Source organism: Ascaphus truei, chromosome 18 (assembly GCF_040206685.1).
Source record: "Ascaphus truei isolate aAscTru1 chromosome 18, aAscTru1.hap1, whole genome shotgun sequence".
Lineage (NCBI taxonomy): Eukaryota > Metazoa > Chordata > Amphibia > Anura > Ascaphidae > Ascaphus > Ascaphus truei.
Window position 1 is genome coordinate 13,442,038 of NC_134500.1, and position 16,819 is coordinate 13,458,856.

At 54.2% G+C, this 16,819-nt stretch overlaps 1 protein-coding gene across 4 annotated transcripts in view; it reads right to left on the reverse strand.

Annotated features, from left to right (window-relative positions):
• Positions 1 to 12,531, reverse strand: part of SPPL2A (signal peptide peptidase like 2A) — a 34,530-nt gene extending 21,999 nt beyond the window's left edge. The window contains exons 1-4 of one of the 4 annotated variants that reach the window (XM_075575606.1): positions 12,128 to 12,531; positions 4,332 to 4,451; positions 1,088 to 1,270; positions 35 to 124 (exon numbers count right to left, since the gene is read on the reverse strand). In XM_075575606.1, the coding sequence (XP_075431721.1) occupies positions 35 to 124; positions 1,088 to 1,270; positions 4,332 to 4,451; positions 12,128 to 12,181 (447 nt within the window). In that variant the 5' untranslated portion in view covers positions 12,182 to 12,531. The remainder of the gene's footprint in view (positions 1 to 34; positions 125 to 1,087; positions 1,271 to 4,331; positions 4,452 to 12,127) is intronic. The other 3 variants (XM_075575604.1, XM_075575607.1, XM_075575605.1) reach the window with 3 other exon arrangements.
• Positions 12,532 to 16,819: the final 4,288 nt, after the last annotated feature.

The window sequence follows — 16,819 nt, forward strand, 5'->3', positions numbered from 1 at the left end:
TTTCATGAAATAAAACATATAGACAGACACATACCTGGCTCATGCTAATCATATCTCCATATCTAACAAAAGCAATTGGGATTGTCAAGTCTTTATGAGCACTTCTATTATTTGCTGGAAGAACCTGGAATGAAAGATAAGGATTTGTTATGCAGACTCCACAACGTTGGTTTCCAAGTAACACATTTGTATTGTAGCATATTAATGGAATCCAAGCAACATCCTATATGTGTTTTATTTTCATATAAATCAGTTCTGTAGTACTAGATAACTTACTGCATATTAGTTTTTTTTTTTTTTTTTCAACTCTTAATGCCATTTTTAATGAGTTTTAATATACTGAGCATCCTTTGATTTCTATAGCAGGTTTAGTCACCTCACCAGCAGTGCTAGATCTTTGTAACACTTTCCTGTTTGTGATCATTTGTTACCAATATTCCCAGCAGTTCAAGCTGCAAGCTGTAACAATAGATAATGTTACCGTACTAATATTAGGATACATTGTAGCTGCTGAGTTACAGAGACTGACGGATTGATTGAAACTGAAAAGGCAGCCATTAAGTAAACACAGGGAAGCAGGATCGTTCACAGGAGAACAAATAGGCCGGCAGCTAAGGAAATTAGTTTTCAATAAAGGTAATAAAAAAATATATATTATGCAGTTTTTTTTTTTAAGTGCCGCTTGGACTGCCTCTTTAAAACACTGACACTATTTCATGGTGATTAGTGCACCGAGATCTCAATGTTCCACCACATTGACATGCTGAGATTGTAATGCACTGCAATATCACAACATTGCTTTATACTTAAGACATCCCCGTTCTTCTGCAAAGCGAAGATAGTGTATTATCTAAACACGATCAGGGATAAGAAGGGATAAAGGTTGAATCTTTCTTACGAACAACCAAGGTGCAACTTATAACCTGATGAGTTATTGGAATAAATCAGGAATTACATCACATATCCTTGCGTCTTGCTTAATCACTTCACCTTCAGGAGGGCTCTGCAGCAGATACCAGGGGCACAGCCCACCTACTTATACACAAGTTGAGAATAGGTTGGCTGTGGCCTTCGTTCATCTACATACCAGCCCATTTTTGCTGACGATCAGCAACAATTTAGCCCCGTTCTTCTGTGCGATGCTGGCTTTGTCCAAGATAGAGCAGTTCCCATCCAACACCGCAAGTGCCTTGTCCTTGACTCCAGTGCTGGGAACGTCCGATGAGCTGCACAGCCAGAGGGAGCTCAAGTTTTCCAGCCTATAATAAGTCTAAACAAAAAAAACCAGGAAATGCACATTTAAATGCATTTTCTCAAACAATTGCAAAATATCCAATTAAAATGTACTTTAAATGTTCATTCACACACTGCAACAACACACTGAATATGCTAAAATATGAAACAGCCACCCCAAATCTCAGCCACAGAAAACAGAACACTGTTCTAATACTCAAAGCAACAATCCATGCTGACCGTTCCCTGCCCCAATATATATTTTTCGTTTACATTTATTTCCCCTTATTTGAAACAAGGGGCCCCACTGTACTTCAAGCTGGGGGCGTTCCACCCTCGTTCCGGAGATATTTAATTGAAAAATTCCCTTAGGAGAACTCATGTTTGGGAGAAACAGTATGGACGCTGGGATTAACCTCACTCTGGCGGCCAATAGACAGCTGTGACATCATCGTGGCATGACATTGGGTCTTATGATTGGTTCATGTAAGGCATCGATTATAGTGGGCGCGCGAGTGCGTGCGACAGAGCGCATGGTGTCGCACGCGCCTGTCGCCGAGGTTCTCATGAGAACCTTTGTACAGTATGCCACTAGATGGTAAATTTGTAACCAGAAACGCGCATTTTATTTAAGGGTTGTGATCAGGGCTGCACTTGTATTTTCACATCTCTCAATGATCATCCTAGTGCAGAAGTGGCCAACCCCAGTCTTCAAGGGCCACCAACAGGTCAGGTTTTAAGGATATCCTTGCTTCAGCACAGGTGGCTCAATCAGTGGCTCAGTCGAAGACTGTGCTGAAGCCGAGCCTGATTGAGACACCTGTGCTAAATCTGGGACTAATTGAGCCACCTGAGCTGAAGCAGGGATATTCTGAAAACCCAACCCGTTGGTGGCCCTTGAGGACTGAAGTTGGCTACTCCTGCCCTAGTCATTCCTATCAATGGAATTTATGATAACTCCAGACAAAATGTTATTGCTTGCTAGTCCAGCTTAATGACTCAGTGTGTGCCTAATTAATTATCTTCATGGTATTTCCCTTCTATTAAATACCGAGTTTGCTCTGGGAAATACAGACTGTAGAACCAGTGTCTAAAGTTGGCATCATTTGTGGAATCCCAAGATAAACAAAGCCGTGTTACTTTGTATTTTGACGACATGAAACCATTTTGCACGATTGAAGATCCACTCAGCGAGGAAAGAGTTTTGATGTATTTGTCCACTTTAAGCAGTTTTACTCCTTTAAATAGCTTTGCTTTACATTTCTACAGCCGTTCGTGCTAATATTATGCAAGAGAGGCGTTTTCCCGAGAGAGAGAAAGGGGAACAGGAGGAAGAGGAGTAAGACGAGCTTAAAGGAGCCATGGATTCCCCTTTTATTATTATTTTTTTAACATAGGATTGATGCTCGGGGTCTCCGCAGCTGTACCCCACTAATGTCAGCTTCGGAGATCCACTGCTTCCCGAGATACTTGCCTCCAAAGTGGGTGCTGGTATTTCGGCAAAGTTTAAAGCCCCCCGCGTCATGCGGACAAATAGGCTGCTGAACCTGATGTCACGGCTTCCTGTTGGGGCTTTGAAACTCCGCCATTAAATCCAGAGACCCGACCCCAACCCCGGCCCACCAACCTCTCAATGCATCTAACCCATAACCTGACCATCATGTTCCCACCTCTGCCCACCAACCAACCAAGCTCTCAATGCATCTAACCCATAACCTGACCATAATGTTCCTGCCTCTGCCTACCAACCAAGCTCTCAATGCATCTAACCCATAACCTGACCATAATGTTCCCACCTCTGCCCACCAACCAAGCAAGCTCTCAATGCATCTAACCCATAACCTGACCATAATGTTCCCACCTCTGCCCACCAACCAAGCAAGCTCTCAATGCATCTAACCCATAACCTGACCATTATGTTCCCACCTCTGCCCACCAACCAAGCAAGCTCTCAATGCATCTAACCCATAACCTGACCATAATGTTCCAACCTCTGCCCACTAACCAAGCTCTCAATGCATCTAACCCATAGCCTGACCATAATGTTCCCACCTCGGCCCACTAACCAAGCTCTCAATGCATCTAACCCATAACCTGACCATAATGTTCCCACCTCTGCCCACTAACCAAGCTCTCAATGCATCTAACCCATAACCTGACCATAATGTTCCCACCTCTGCCCACCAACCAACCAAGCTCTCAATGCATCTAACCCATAACCTGACCATAATGTTCCCACTCCTGCCCGCTACAAAGACATTAACAATTACTCTATGCCCGCTCTTCTTTTTCTTGTGCATTAAAGGTTAAAAGCATATAATCGTGTCAACATGTTCATAATTGTGTACCGCGCACTGTACTGTAATTGTGAAGTGCTGAGTCCCATTGGGAGAAAAGCGCTATAAAGTTATTATTATTATTATTACTACTACAGTAATACATTTACATTAGAGGTAATGTAAGGATTACTTTTGCTTTTGTGCTTTGCAATAATGAAGCATGAAAGGTAAGAACATGGAGGGTTCCGTTTACTTTCATACAATTACAATATGACATCTCTTGATTGCTTGGCTCCATAAAAAAAAGTTTAGAATCTATGGGATTGAGATTAAACGGCTGCAAAAAAAGTAAGGATCAGGTCAGGTTTTAAGGATATCCCTGCTTCAGCACAGGTGGCACAATCAGTGTCTCAATCTTCGACTAAGCCACCTGTGCTGAAGCAGGGATATCCTTAAAACCGGACTTGTTGGTGGCCCTTGAGGACTGGAGTTGGCCGCCCCTGTTCTAATGCAAAGTCTAAAAGTAGCAGCTGAACTTTACTTTATGATGCGGACACTAAGCCTAGTGCAATACATCCTGAAACATCACACAATTGCAGCAATACAAGAGCAAGAACTATAAAACATCATGCAAAACGCATCAGTGGGAAGTCTTTGTTTGAGGCCGTTAACAATCTAACCAGGATACATGTAGTTCTAATCAATCAGATGCAATGGGAAAACAATTCTCTTCAACACACACAGAGTTCAGGGTAGGCTGCTAAATCCATGTCTCTCTTATACATGTAACATCGCATATATATTGTACCAGCTACTCACAGCATTAGAAAGGGTTGTTGGCAGCGATGTCCATGAAGAATTGTATGTGATGCAGTAATCTTTGGAGGAAGGAGGCGGCCCATCCCTGGATGCATGAAGAATTCCTTCTTGTGCACCTATCTACAAAACAAATAGTATGAAATCAAACAAAGTTCTAACTAAACATCTAGCATGTACATTTGCTGCGAGGAGAGGGCTGCGCGTGGGGGAGGGGGAGGGAGAGGGCTGCGCGTGGGGGAGGGAGAGGGCTGCGCGTGGGGGAGGGAGAGGGCTGCGCGTGGGGGAGGGAGAGGGCTGCGCGTGGGGGAGGGAGAGGGCTGCGCGTGGGGGAGGGAGAGGGCTGCGCGTGGGGGAGGGGGATGGAGAGGGCTGCGCGTGGGGGAGGGGGATGGAGAGGGCTGCGCGTGGGGGAGGGGGAGGGCTGCGCGTGGGGGAGGGGGAGGGCTGCGCGTGGGGGAGGGGGAGGGCTGCGCGTGGGGGAGGGAGAGGGCTGCGCGTGGGGGAGGGAGAGGGCTGCGCGTGGGGGAGGGAGAGGGCTGTGCATGGGGGAGGGGGAGGGATGCGCATGGGGGAGGGGGAGGGAGAGGGCTGCGCATGGGGGAGGGGGAGGGAGAGGGCTGCGCGTGGGGGAAGGGGAGGGAGAGGGCTGCGCGTGGGGGAGGGAGAGGGCTGCGCGTGGGGGAGGGGGAGGGAGAGGGCTGCGCATGGGGGAGGGGGAGGGAGAGGGCTGCGCGTGGGGGAGGGGGAGGGCTGCGCGTGGGGGAGGGAGAGGGCTGCGCGTGGGAGAGGGGGAGGGAGAGGGCTGCGCATGGGAGAGGGGGAGGGAGAGGGCTGCGCGTGGAAGAGGGGGAGGGAGAGGGCTGCGCGTGGGGGAGGGAGAGGGCTGCGCGTGGGGGAGGGAGAGGGCTGCGCGAGGGAGAGGGCTGCGCGTGGGGGAGGGAGAGGGCTGCGCGTGGGGGAGGGAGAGGGCTGCGCGTGGGGGAGGGAGAGGGCTGCGCGTGGGGGAGGGAGAGGGCTGCGCGTGGGGGAGGGAGAGGGCTGCGCGTGGGGGAGGGGGAGGGAGAGGGCTGCGCGTGGGGGAGGGGGAGGGCTGCGCGTGGGGAGGGGGAGGGAGAGGGCTGCGCGTGGGGGAGGGGGAGGGCTGCGCGTGGGGGAGGGGGAGGGAGAGGGCTGCGCGTGGGGGAGGGGGAGGGAGAGGGCTGCGCGTGGGGGAGGGGGAGGGAAAGGGCTGCGCGTGGGAGAGGGGGAGGGAGAGGGCTGCGCGTGGGAGAGGGGGAGGGAGAGGGCTGCGCGTGGGAGAGGGGGAGGGAGAGGGCTGCGCGTGGGAGAGGGGGAGGGAGAGGGCTGCGCGAGGGGGAGGGAGAGGGCTGCGGTGGGGGAGGGAGAGGGCTGCGCGTGGGGGAGGGAGGGGGAGGGAGAGGGCTGCGCGTGGGGGAGGGAGAGGGAGGGAGAGGGCTGCGCGTGGGGGAGGGAGAGGGCTGCGCGTGGGGGAGGGAGAGGGCTGCGCGTGGGGGAGGGGGAGGGAGAGGGCTGCGCGTGGGGGAGGGGGAGGGAGAGGGCTGCGCGTGGGGGAGGGAGAGGGCTGCGCGTGGAGGAGGGGGAGGGAGAGGGCTGCGCGTGGGGGAGGGGGAGGGAGAGGGCTGCGCGTGGGGGAGGGGGAGGGAGAGGGCCGCGCGTGGGGGAGGGGGAGGGAGAGGGCCGCGCGTGGGGGAGGGGGAGGGAGAGGGCCGCGCGTGGGGGAGGGGGAGGGAGAGGGCCGCGCGAGGGGCAGGGAGAGGGGCGCGCGTGGGGGAGGGAGAGGGCCGCGCGTGGGGGAGGGGGAGGGAGAGGGCCGCGCGTGGAGGAGGGAGAGGGCCGCGCGTGGGGGAGGGAGAGGGCCGCGCGTGGGGGAGGGGAGGGAGAGGGCCGCGCGTGGGGGAGTGGGAGGGAGAGGGCTGCGCGTGGGGGAGGGGGAGGGAGAGGGCTGCGCGTGGGGGAGGGAGAGGGCTGCGCGTGGGGGAGGGAGAGGGCTGCGCGTGGGGGAGGGAGAGGGCTGCGCGTGGGGGAGGGAGAGGGCTGCGCGTGGGGGAGGGAGAGGGCTGCGCGTGGGGGAGGGAGAGGGCTGCGCGTGGGGGAGGGAGAGGGCTGCGCGTGGGGGAGGGAGAGGGCTGCGCGTGGGGGAGGGGGAGGGAGAGGGAGGGAGAGGGCTGCGCGTGGAGGAGGGGGAGGGAGAGGGCTGCGCGTGGGGGAGGGGGAGGGAGAGGGCTGCGCGTGGGGGAGGGGGAGGGAGAGGGCTGCGCGTGGGGGAGGGGGAGGGAGAGGGCTGCGCGTGGGGGAGGGGGAGGGAGAGGGCTGCGCGTGGGGGAGGGGGAGGGAGAGGGCCGCGCGTGGGGGAGCGGGAGGGAGAGGGCCGCGCGAGGGGCAGGGAGAGGGCCACGCGTGGGGGAGGGAGAGGGCCGCGCGTGGGGGAGGGGGAGGGAGAGGGCCGCGCGTGGAGGAGGGAGAGGGCCGCGCGTGGGGGAGGGAGAGGGCCGCGCGTGGGGGAGGGGAGGGAGAGGGCCGCGCGTGGGGGAGTGGGAGGGAGAGGGCTGCGCGTGGGGGAGGGGGAGGGAGAGGGCTGCGCGTGGGGGAGGGAGAGGGCTGCGCGTGGGGGAGGGAGAGGGCTGCGCGTGGGGGAGGGAGAGGGCTGCGCGTGGGGGAGGGAGAGGGCTGCGCGTGGGGGAGGGAGAGGGCTGCGCGTGGGGGAGGGGGAGGGAGAGGGCTGCGCGTGGGGGAGGGGGAGGGAGAGGGCTGCGCGTGGGGGAGGGGGAGGGAGAGGGCTGCGCGTGGGGGAGGGGGAGGGAGAGGGCTGCGCGTGGGGGAGGGAGAGGGCTGCGCGTGGGGGAGGGGGAGGGAGAGGGCTGCGCGTGGGGGAGGGGGAGGGAGAGGGCTGCGCGTGGGGGAGGGGGAGGGAGAGGGCTGCGCGTGGGGGAGGGGGAGGGAGAGGGCTGCGCGTGGGGGAGGGAGAGGGCTGCGCGTGGGGGAGGGAGAGGGCTGCGCGTGGGGGAGGGAGAGGGCTGCGCGTGGGGGAGGGGGAGGGAGAGGGCTGCGCATGGGGGAGGGGGAGGGAGAGGGCTGCGCGTGGGGAAGGGAGAGGGCTGCGCGTGGGGGAGGGAGAGGGCTGCGCGTGGGGGAGGGAGAGGGCTGCGCGTGGGGGAGGGGGAGGGAGAGGGCTGCGCGTGGGGGAGGGGGAGGGAGAGGGCTGCGCGTGGGGGAGGGGGAGGGAGAGGGCTGCGCGTGGGGGAGGGGGAGGGAGAGGGCTGCGCGTGGGGGAGGGAGAGGGCTGCGTGTGGGGGAGGGAGAGGGAGAGGGCTGCGCGTGGGGGAGGGAGAGGGCTGCGCGTGGGGGAGGGGGAGGGAGAGGGCTGCGCGTGGGAGAGGGGGAGGGAGAGGGCTGCGCGTGGGAGAGGGGGAGGGACAGGGCTGCGCGTGGGAGAGGGGGAGGGACAGGGCTGCGCGTGAGGGGGGAGGGAGAGGGCTGCGCGTGAGGGGGGAGGGAGAGGGCTGCGCGTGGGAGAGGGGGAGGGACAGGGCTGCGCGTGAGGGGGGAGGGAGAGGGCTGCGCGTGGGGGGGAGGGAGAGGGCTGCGCGTGGGGGGGAGGGAGAGGGCTGCGCGTGGGGGGGGAGGGAGAGGGCTGCGCGTGGGGGGGGAGGGAGAGGGCTGCGCGTGGGGGGGAGGGAGAAGGCTGCGCGTGGGGGGGGAGGGAGAGGGAGGGAGAGGGCTGCGCGTGGGGGGGAGGGAGAGGGCTGCGCGTGGGGGGGAGGGAGAGGGCTGCGCGTGGGGGGGAGGGAGAGGGCTGCGCGTGGGGGGGAGGGAGAGGGCTGCGCGTGGGGGGGAGGGAGAGGGCTGCGCGTGGGGGGGAGGGAGAGGGCTGCGCGTGGGGGGGGAGAGGGCTGCGCGTGGGGGGGGGGAGAGGGCTGCGTGTGGGGGGAGGGAGAGGGCTGCGTGTGGGGGGGAGGGAGAGGGCTGCGTGTGGGGGGGAGGGAGAGGGCTGCGTGTGGGGGGGAGGGAGAGGGCTGCGTGTGGGGGGGAGGGAGAGGGCTGCGTGTGGGGGGGAGGGAGAGGGCTGCGTGTGGGGGGGAGGGAGAGGGCTGCGTGTGGGGGGGAGGGAGAGGGCTGCGTGTGGGGGGGAGGGAGAGGGCTGCGTGTGGGGGGGAGGGAGAGGGCTGCGTGTGGGGGGGAGGGAGAGGGCTGCGTGTGGGGGGGAGGGAGAGGGCTGCGTGTGGGGGGGAGGGAGAGGGCTGCGTGTGGGGGGGAGGGAGAGGGCTGCGTGTGGGGGGGAGGGAGAGGGCTGCGTGTGGGGGGGAGGGAGAGGGCTGCGTGTGGGGGGGAGGGAGAGGGCTGCGTGTGGGGGGGAGGGAGAGGGCTGCGTGTGGGGGGGAGGGCGAGGGCTGCGTGTGGGGGGGAGGGCGAGGGCTGCGTGTGGGGGGGAGGGAGAGGGCTGCGTGTGGGGGGGAGGGAGAGGGCTGCGTGTGGGGGGGAGGGAGAGAGCTGCGTGTGGGGGGGAGGGAGAGGGCTGCGTGTGGGGGGGGGAGGGAGAGGGCTGCGTGTGGGGGGGAGGGAGAGAGCTGCGTGTGGGGGGGGAGGGAGAGAGCTGCGTGTGGGGGGGGAGGGAGAGGGCTGCGTGTGGGGGGGGGAGAGAGCTGCGTGTGGGGGGGGGGAGAGAGCTGCGTGTGGGGGGGAGGGAGAGGGCTGCGTGTGGGGGGGGAGGGAGAGGGCTGCGTGTGGGGGGGGAGGGAGAGGGCTGCGTGTGGGGGGGGAGGGAGAGGGCTGCGTGTGGGGGGGAGGGAGAGAGCTGCGTGTGGGGGGGGAGGGAGAGAGCTGCGTGTGGGGGGGAAGAGAGGGGGCTGCGCGTGGGGGGGGAGAGGGCTGCGTGTGGGGGAGAGGGAGAGGGCTGCGTGTGGGGGGGGGAGGGAGAGGGTTGCGTGTGGGGGGGAAGGGAGGGGGCTGCGTGTGGGGGGGGGAGGGAGAGGGTTGCGTGTGGGGGGAGGGAGAGGGCTGCGTGTGGGGGGGAGGGAGAGAGCTGCGTGTGGGGGGGGAGGGAGAGAGCTGCGTGTGGGGGGGGAGGGAGAGAGCTGCGTGTGGGGGGGAAGGGAGGGGGCTGCGTGTGGGGGGGGAGAGGGCTGCGTGTGGGGGGGGGAGGGAGAGGGCTGCGTGTGGGGGGGAGGGAGAGAGCTGCGTGTGGGGGGGGGAGGGAGAGGGCTGCGTGTGGGGGGGGAGGGAGAGGGCTGCGTGTGGGGGGGGAGGGAGAGGGCTGCGTGTGGGGGGGGAGGGAGAGGGCTGCGTGTGGGGGGGCGGGGGGGGGGAGGGAGAGGGCTCATGATGGAACTAAAATCCTAATTCACTCCCACATCTTGTCCCACCTTGACTACTGCAAACTTCTGCTAGTTGGCATTGCCCTTGTCCGCTTATCCCAACTCTAATCCACCCACAACACTGCTGCCACTCATCTACCTCACTCAATGCTTCACTTCTGCTGCTCCACTTATGCAAATCCCTACACTGGTTTCCCATATCCTCTCGAAAAAATGTAAAACCCTAGCTCTGAATAACAAAGCTCTTGATGACACTGCACCTTTAGATCTCACCCCTCATTCCCAAATATATCCCTAAACACCCCCTACTTTCTGCCCACAACGTCCGGCTTCCCAACGCCTCTCACTGCCACCTGCAAGACTTCTCCAGTGCTGCCTTCTCTCTGGAATTCCCTACCACCAGACTCTCCCCCAGCTTCCACAAATTTAGAAACTCCCTGAAAGGCTTCCTGGAAACAGTGAGTTATCAGGCCTCCCACTACCATCCAACCCCATTGAGACAAGCTGTGCAGCTGGACCTATCTCCATGCTATGTAACACCCTCCAACATTCCCACCCTCAACCCAATCAGCTGTCTTGCTGGACCACACTCCATTCCACAATGAGCAGCCACTTTACCTTTTTGTTTCAACATTGTCCTTCATTCCCTCTAGGAGCAGGAGTGTGCGAACTATTTGAGCTTCGCCCCTTTTGCCTGCTTCCCCCATGCTCGTGCCCCCCTTACCTCTTTTGCCGGGGTCTTGTGACGTCACGTTGTCGTGTCAACCGGCGTCAAATGACACCGCAGGGGTCATGTTACCGAGCCTCTGAATCCCGGTAAGTGAAGTTGCAGAGGCTTCGCACATTCCCGTGGCATTTCATTCAAATGCCTTGGGGAAGAGCGTGGGGCCTCTGCAACCGACCACACCCCCCCCCGAAAAATCTCCCGTCCCCCAGTTTGCACACCCCTGCTCTAGAGTGCAAGCTCTCGCGAGCAGGGGTCTCATTACTTCTTTGTATCTGTGCATGTTTGTCACTATTTGTAACTATTTATGTAATTATCAAATCTCTGTACCCCCATTGTACCACACTGCCGAATATGTTGACGCTTTACAACTAAATAATAATAAATTAGTATGACCGTGACAAAGAACTTTTTGTTCACAGCTGCAACAGATTCAATCTCAACCACCCCAGTGCTCGTCTGCGTTGCCCCAAAGGCGGACAGCCTGATGGGGCTCCCCAAGATCTGCTCCCCTCTGCACAGGACCAGCGTGCTAAGGGTTAACACGTGCTTGTACTTTATGGAACGTTAACCCCACCCACTTGAATGTTAATAGGTTCAATCTCAACCACCCCAGTGTATATCTGCGTTGCCCCAAAGGTGGACAGCCTTTGGCACAGCCAAAGGGTGTGAGCTGTTTGCTGCCATTTGCAGATGTTTGGTGATGTCAGAGCTTCTCTATTTCAATCTTAAACTCACCAGCCCTTTTATCCCCTGAACCCAATTTTCCAACTCTATATGTCCATGAATTGTCTGCGAATTCACTGTATAACCGTTCTTTTAATGTAACCATGTACTTTTTTTTTTTATAACTCTGTGCCCGGGACATACTTGAAAACGAGAGGTAACTCTCAATGTATTACTTCCTGGTAAAACATTTTTATAAATAAATGACATCATGCAACCTTTTTTATGCTCTCTGGGAGTTTCCAACAGTTAACAAGAGGATTTTCGTTAATTGGATCAATAGTATACTTAGATAACCACTAACTAGTGCAAATGTATTACATTGGACATTGCTGTAAATGGAAATATATAGTACACAATCTCCATCTTGTTTTTCTAGAAATGTCACTGCAACACCCTTCTGCATGAAACTTTAACAATGCTGGTTACAGTAACAACACTTGGTATGTAAATAACCTGGATCCATTAGCATTAGAGAAGGACGTTTCATAGTAACAATACTCGTTATAGTAACAATACTTTGCTATAGTAACAATACTTTGCTATAGTAAACAAACTTGATATAATTACCTGTTGCCATTAGAGGAGAACTACACTTGTTACAGCCACAGTACTAGTCTTAGTAAATAAACTCGATCTATTTAATGTTGCCATTAGAGGAGAAAGACTTGCTACAGTAACAATACTTGCTATAGTAATACTTGCTACAGTAACAATACTTGCTATAGTAATACTTGCTACAGTAACAATACTTGCTATAGTAATACTTGCTACAGTAACAATACTTGCTATAGTAATACTTGCTACAGTAACAATACTTGCTATAGTAATACTTGCTACAGTAACAATACTTGATATATTACCTGTTGCCATTAGAGGAGAACTACACTTGTTACAGTATAACAGTACCAGTCTTAGTAAATAAACTTGATCCATTACATGTTGCAAGTAGAGGAGACAGACTTGTTACACAGTAACAATACTTGCTGTAGTAAAGCCCCTATGTATATTACCTGTGGCCCCTGCAGGAGTAGGAGCAGGAGTAGTGGGAGCAGGGGGAGGCCCATTCTCCGGCAGGATCAGCTGACAGAGCTCAGGACAGAAAGTAAAACCACGAACTGTGCTAGGGCCACATGCGTGGGAAGCAGCCCCCCCTCTGCTGTGTGGGGTGGGCAGCCCCCCTCTGCTGTGTGGGGTGGGAAGCCCCCCCTCTGCTGTGTGGGGTGGGAAGCCCCCCCTCTGCTGTGTGGGGTGGGAAGCCCCCCCTCTGCTGTGTGGGGTGGGAAGCCCCCCCTCTGCTGTGTGGGGTGGGAAGCCCCCCCTCTGCTGTGTGGGGTGGGACCTCACTTCCTTCCCTGGGGAAGGTAAAGCTGTATCAGCAGGGGTCGCCCCGTCCCGCTGTCCCCCCTCACACCGCGCTCTCCCCGCAGCTGGTCTCCCCCCTCACACCACGCTCTCTCCTTTCTCCCCGCGGCTACTCTCCCCCCTCTCTCCCGCCTCACACCGCGCTCTCTCCCCCCCTCACACCGCGCTCTCTCCCCCCCTCACACCGCGCTCTCTCCCCCCCTCACACCGCGCTCTCTCCCCCCCTCACACCGCGCTCTCTCCCCCCCTCACACCGCGCTCTCTCCCCCCCTCACACCGCGCTCTCTCCCCCCCTCACACCGCGCTCTCTCCCCCCCTCACACCGCGCTCTCTCCCCCCCTCACACCGCGCTCTCTCCCCCCCTCACACCGCGCTCTCTCCTCGCGGCTGCTGATGACGGTCTGGTGTTTTTTCCCTGCCTGCTCTTGCCCAATTTTGCATAGTAACCAGTGACGAGACAAAACTGGGCGCATGCGCATTGATCTGCCGGGAACCCCCATGTGGCCAAAGCGAAATATATTATGTTGCGCATGCGCAATGGGTTTTCAACTTTAAACCACAGTGAGCCTGCTGTTTTCTATATATTGCGTGTTTTTATTATTATTATTATTATTATTATTATTATTAAATAACAAAAACTCATTCATAATAACTCCCTGCAAAAGCACATCGGAGAGCCCAGAGGTGGGTGCCCATCCGACCTATGTTGTCACCAGATATTTAGCGTCTCTGGGTACATACAGGTTCAGCCACGAGTATCCCAACACTTGCATTGGAAAATCTGGGGCATTCTCCCAGTAATGCTGCGACATTTCTGCAGACAGACTAATGGCCCATCAGATTAACACAGAGGGAGTCCCTGGCAATCCCATTAAAATTGACCAGGGACCCCCGCAGTGTTAATCCGATGGGCCATTAGTCTGCCTGCAGAAATGTCAGAGAAATGTTGCAGCATTACTGGGAGAATGCCGCAGATTTTTCAAAGCAGTGTTAGAATACTCGTAGCTGCATCTGCACAGCATCTCCTTCCCTTGGCGCACTTTGGCTGTCACCGGCAGATGTCATGGCTACAGGTAACATGGAAATCGGACGCCCCACGGTTTTAAATTGAAGCACTGGCTGCCTGCTAAGTGGCGAATTTATTTCACGTTTGGCTTGACGACATTTTAAAGCACGACATGACCAAGGTCCCATCTATCTGTTTCTAGTTCCCTACACTCCCATCTGCAGATGAAGGACTCCTAACGGTTCCCAGAATCTCCGTGACTTCCTCTGGCGCCCGAACTTTTAGCGACGCTGCTCCCACTCTCTGGAACAGTCTGCATCGTCCAGTTTGAGAGGCCCCTCTCTGGAAATCTATACAAATAGGCTCAAGACCTACCTGTTTACCCAGGCATTTAATTAATGAACCACAACCTGTTCAGCATTTAATAGCTAAAGTACCATCCCAACATGTGTCCATCTCAGGCTCTAACTCCAACCCCCTGGATATCACCTGTGGTGTCCCGCAAGGCTCTGTTCTGGGGCCCCTACTCTTCTCAGTGTTCATTAATGATCTTCCCAAAGCTTTTAAGGAAGCCTCAACACAAATGTATGCAGATGACACAATCCTATATGCACACAGCCATAGCCTCTCCGACCTTCAACACATACTTCAGTCTGACTTTTGAGACTTGAAAACTGGATTTCCCAAAACAAACTGTTTTTAAAATCTGACAAGACTGTAACAATGGTATTTGGGACCAAGACTAAATTTTTAAAGCTTCCAGTGACTGAGCTCCTGATTAGAACCAACGCTAGCACCACCCTAACCCCTGTCACTAGTTTTAAATACCTGGGCTTATGGTTTGACTCCCACTTAACATTCGGGATGCACATTGTTACCCTGACAACCAAGACCTATGCCAAACTAGGGGTACTTTACAGGAACAAATCCTCCCTAAGTCGCCTGGTCAGAAAGCGTATCGCGCAGCAGATGCTAATGCCAATTATTGACTATGAAGACATAGTATATGGCTCGGCACCTCAAACCCACCTTAGCAAACTTGACACCCTCTACAATTCAATTTGTCGTTTTGTTCTCCAATGCAACTATAACACACATCACTGCAAAATGCTCATAGAACTAGATTGGTCATCACTAGAGTCTAGGCGCAAAGTTCACCTTTCCTGTCTTGCCTTTAAATTCTTCACGGGCAAGCTACTCAGCTATCTGAACAAGCTCCTCACCCCTACCACCTGCAGCACTTATCACCTGAGATCAGACTCCAAAAGACTATTCATGGTCCCAAGGCTCAACAAAGTATCCGGACGTTCCTCCTCCTCCTACCGTGCACCCCAAAACTGGAACAACCTACCGGAGACTCACATCCAGCACCAGTTTAAGTTCTTTCAAATCTAAGGCTGTCTCACATTTTAATCTGGTCTGTAACTGTTTCATACGCCCATAATATATATTTTCTTTAACTGTGCACGCAATGTCTTGTATATACCCTGTTCATTTATGTAACTGTATTTGTAAACATGTATCATTTGTTTTACTCTGTGCCCAGGACATACTTGAAAACGAGAGGTAACTCTCAATGTATTACTTCCTGGTAAAATATTTTATAAATAAATAAAAATAAATAAATCCCAGCCTGTATTGGATCTTTCCTTGCGTTTGATGTTTTAGAACCTTAAATGTTTTTTTTTTTTTTTTTTTTAATCTTTCTCCCCTTTTTGTAACTGAAGTGCTTTGAGTCCCATTGGGAGAAGTATGCGATATAACTAAAGTCATTAATTAAAAGGATGCTATACTATAATGGGAACTCTGGCCTCCTCAACTATTTTTTAGTCATTTGACTTCTACAAGCAGGCTCAGAAAACTACTTGGAGAAAGAAGCTTCCAGTGAAACCCTCTATCACCACACGGATTAATACTGGTCACTGACGTGTGGTATTTACCAACTCCCATTGTAATGAGCAGCTATACCACCCACACCAAGGTGCAGTTTTGGGCCTTATGGGCTCCGGAACCTGATAATGCCTAGGATCCGCCAGTACAGATTTTGGCACACTTCCTAAACCCCCTGTTGGGAACCACTCATTTAGAGGACCCTTGTACACAATAAGAAAGGGCAACTAAAAATGATAAAAACACAGGAATGAGGTGGAGGCAAAATAAACAATGGGCGCGAATGAAATTATAACATAGGCAAGTTAAAAACAACATGCGGGCTACACGCCTGAAAATGGACCTTGCTTTTAATAGAATACTTTTGCCAGTTACAATCCCCATCCAAGGTCCATGCAGAAACTTGGTTCAGCCAATGGATACATGGGGTAGATATATTACAGGAAATAGTTTAATGTGCAAAGCTTCATTTAGAAGCCTACACAAAATGTAATTTAATGGGGCAAAAGCATACACATATTCAAACACAAAGTCTTCTACATCTGCGATTGAGCCCTGAACATACAGGAAGTGGCTAAATTGGCTTGAAAAAGTAGGGGTACCAATGTTATATATATCATTTTTTAAATAAAGGTCTTAAACATTAGGGTAAAACTTGTGTTGAAAAGATTTAAGCATTATGTTTGTTGGGGGGAAAAAAAATAGCAAGAGCAGAGACTTTCTAAAATAAAGTCTAAGAAAATGGAATTGTAAGTAAAGTATTGGTACTCTAGATATGAAAAATAAGTAAAGTAATGGTACCCTTTAACCCCTAGTGCCATCATACTGCGACCACTATACAAAACAAACAAAAACAAAAAATGAACAAATAGCAGTTTTCTACTCTCAAGGTTATCAACTCAATCTATTGAAGCACCAAGAATTAACTTAATGAATAGCATGGGAACAAGTGAACTCAGAATTCTAGAAGTATACACCTACACCAGTAGGATTTAATGCACCAACGCCCTCCATTTGTGACAAAGTCTATATTAATGTGTTATATTCCCAAACTTCTCCTCTTAAAGCAGGTTGAGTATTACACTTGTTTGACTTTAGTCGTTAAATGAAAATGTGTATGCAGATGTTGGCAACACCGGCTTCAGAATGTGGCATTTACTAGCCAAAAAAATATATACAAATGTATTTTATGCGTTGCCATTATACATGGAAATACTAAAACAAAACACAACGTGGCTGGCTAGGTTTACCTCTGTAAAAGATACAAACTTCTGATCAGTATCAAATTCTGATTGTCAGTGTTTCTATTCTGAAAATATAGAAAGTGTCTGCAACCCTGCCTTTCCCCATTATCTCTCAGTATGCAGTGCTTCCAGTGCAGCCAGGGATTCTGGGTAATGACATGCAAATGAGCACACCATGTCACCTTTTGCTTCTTATCCAT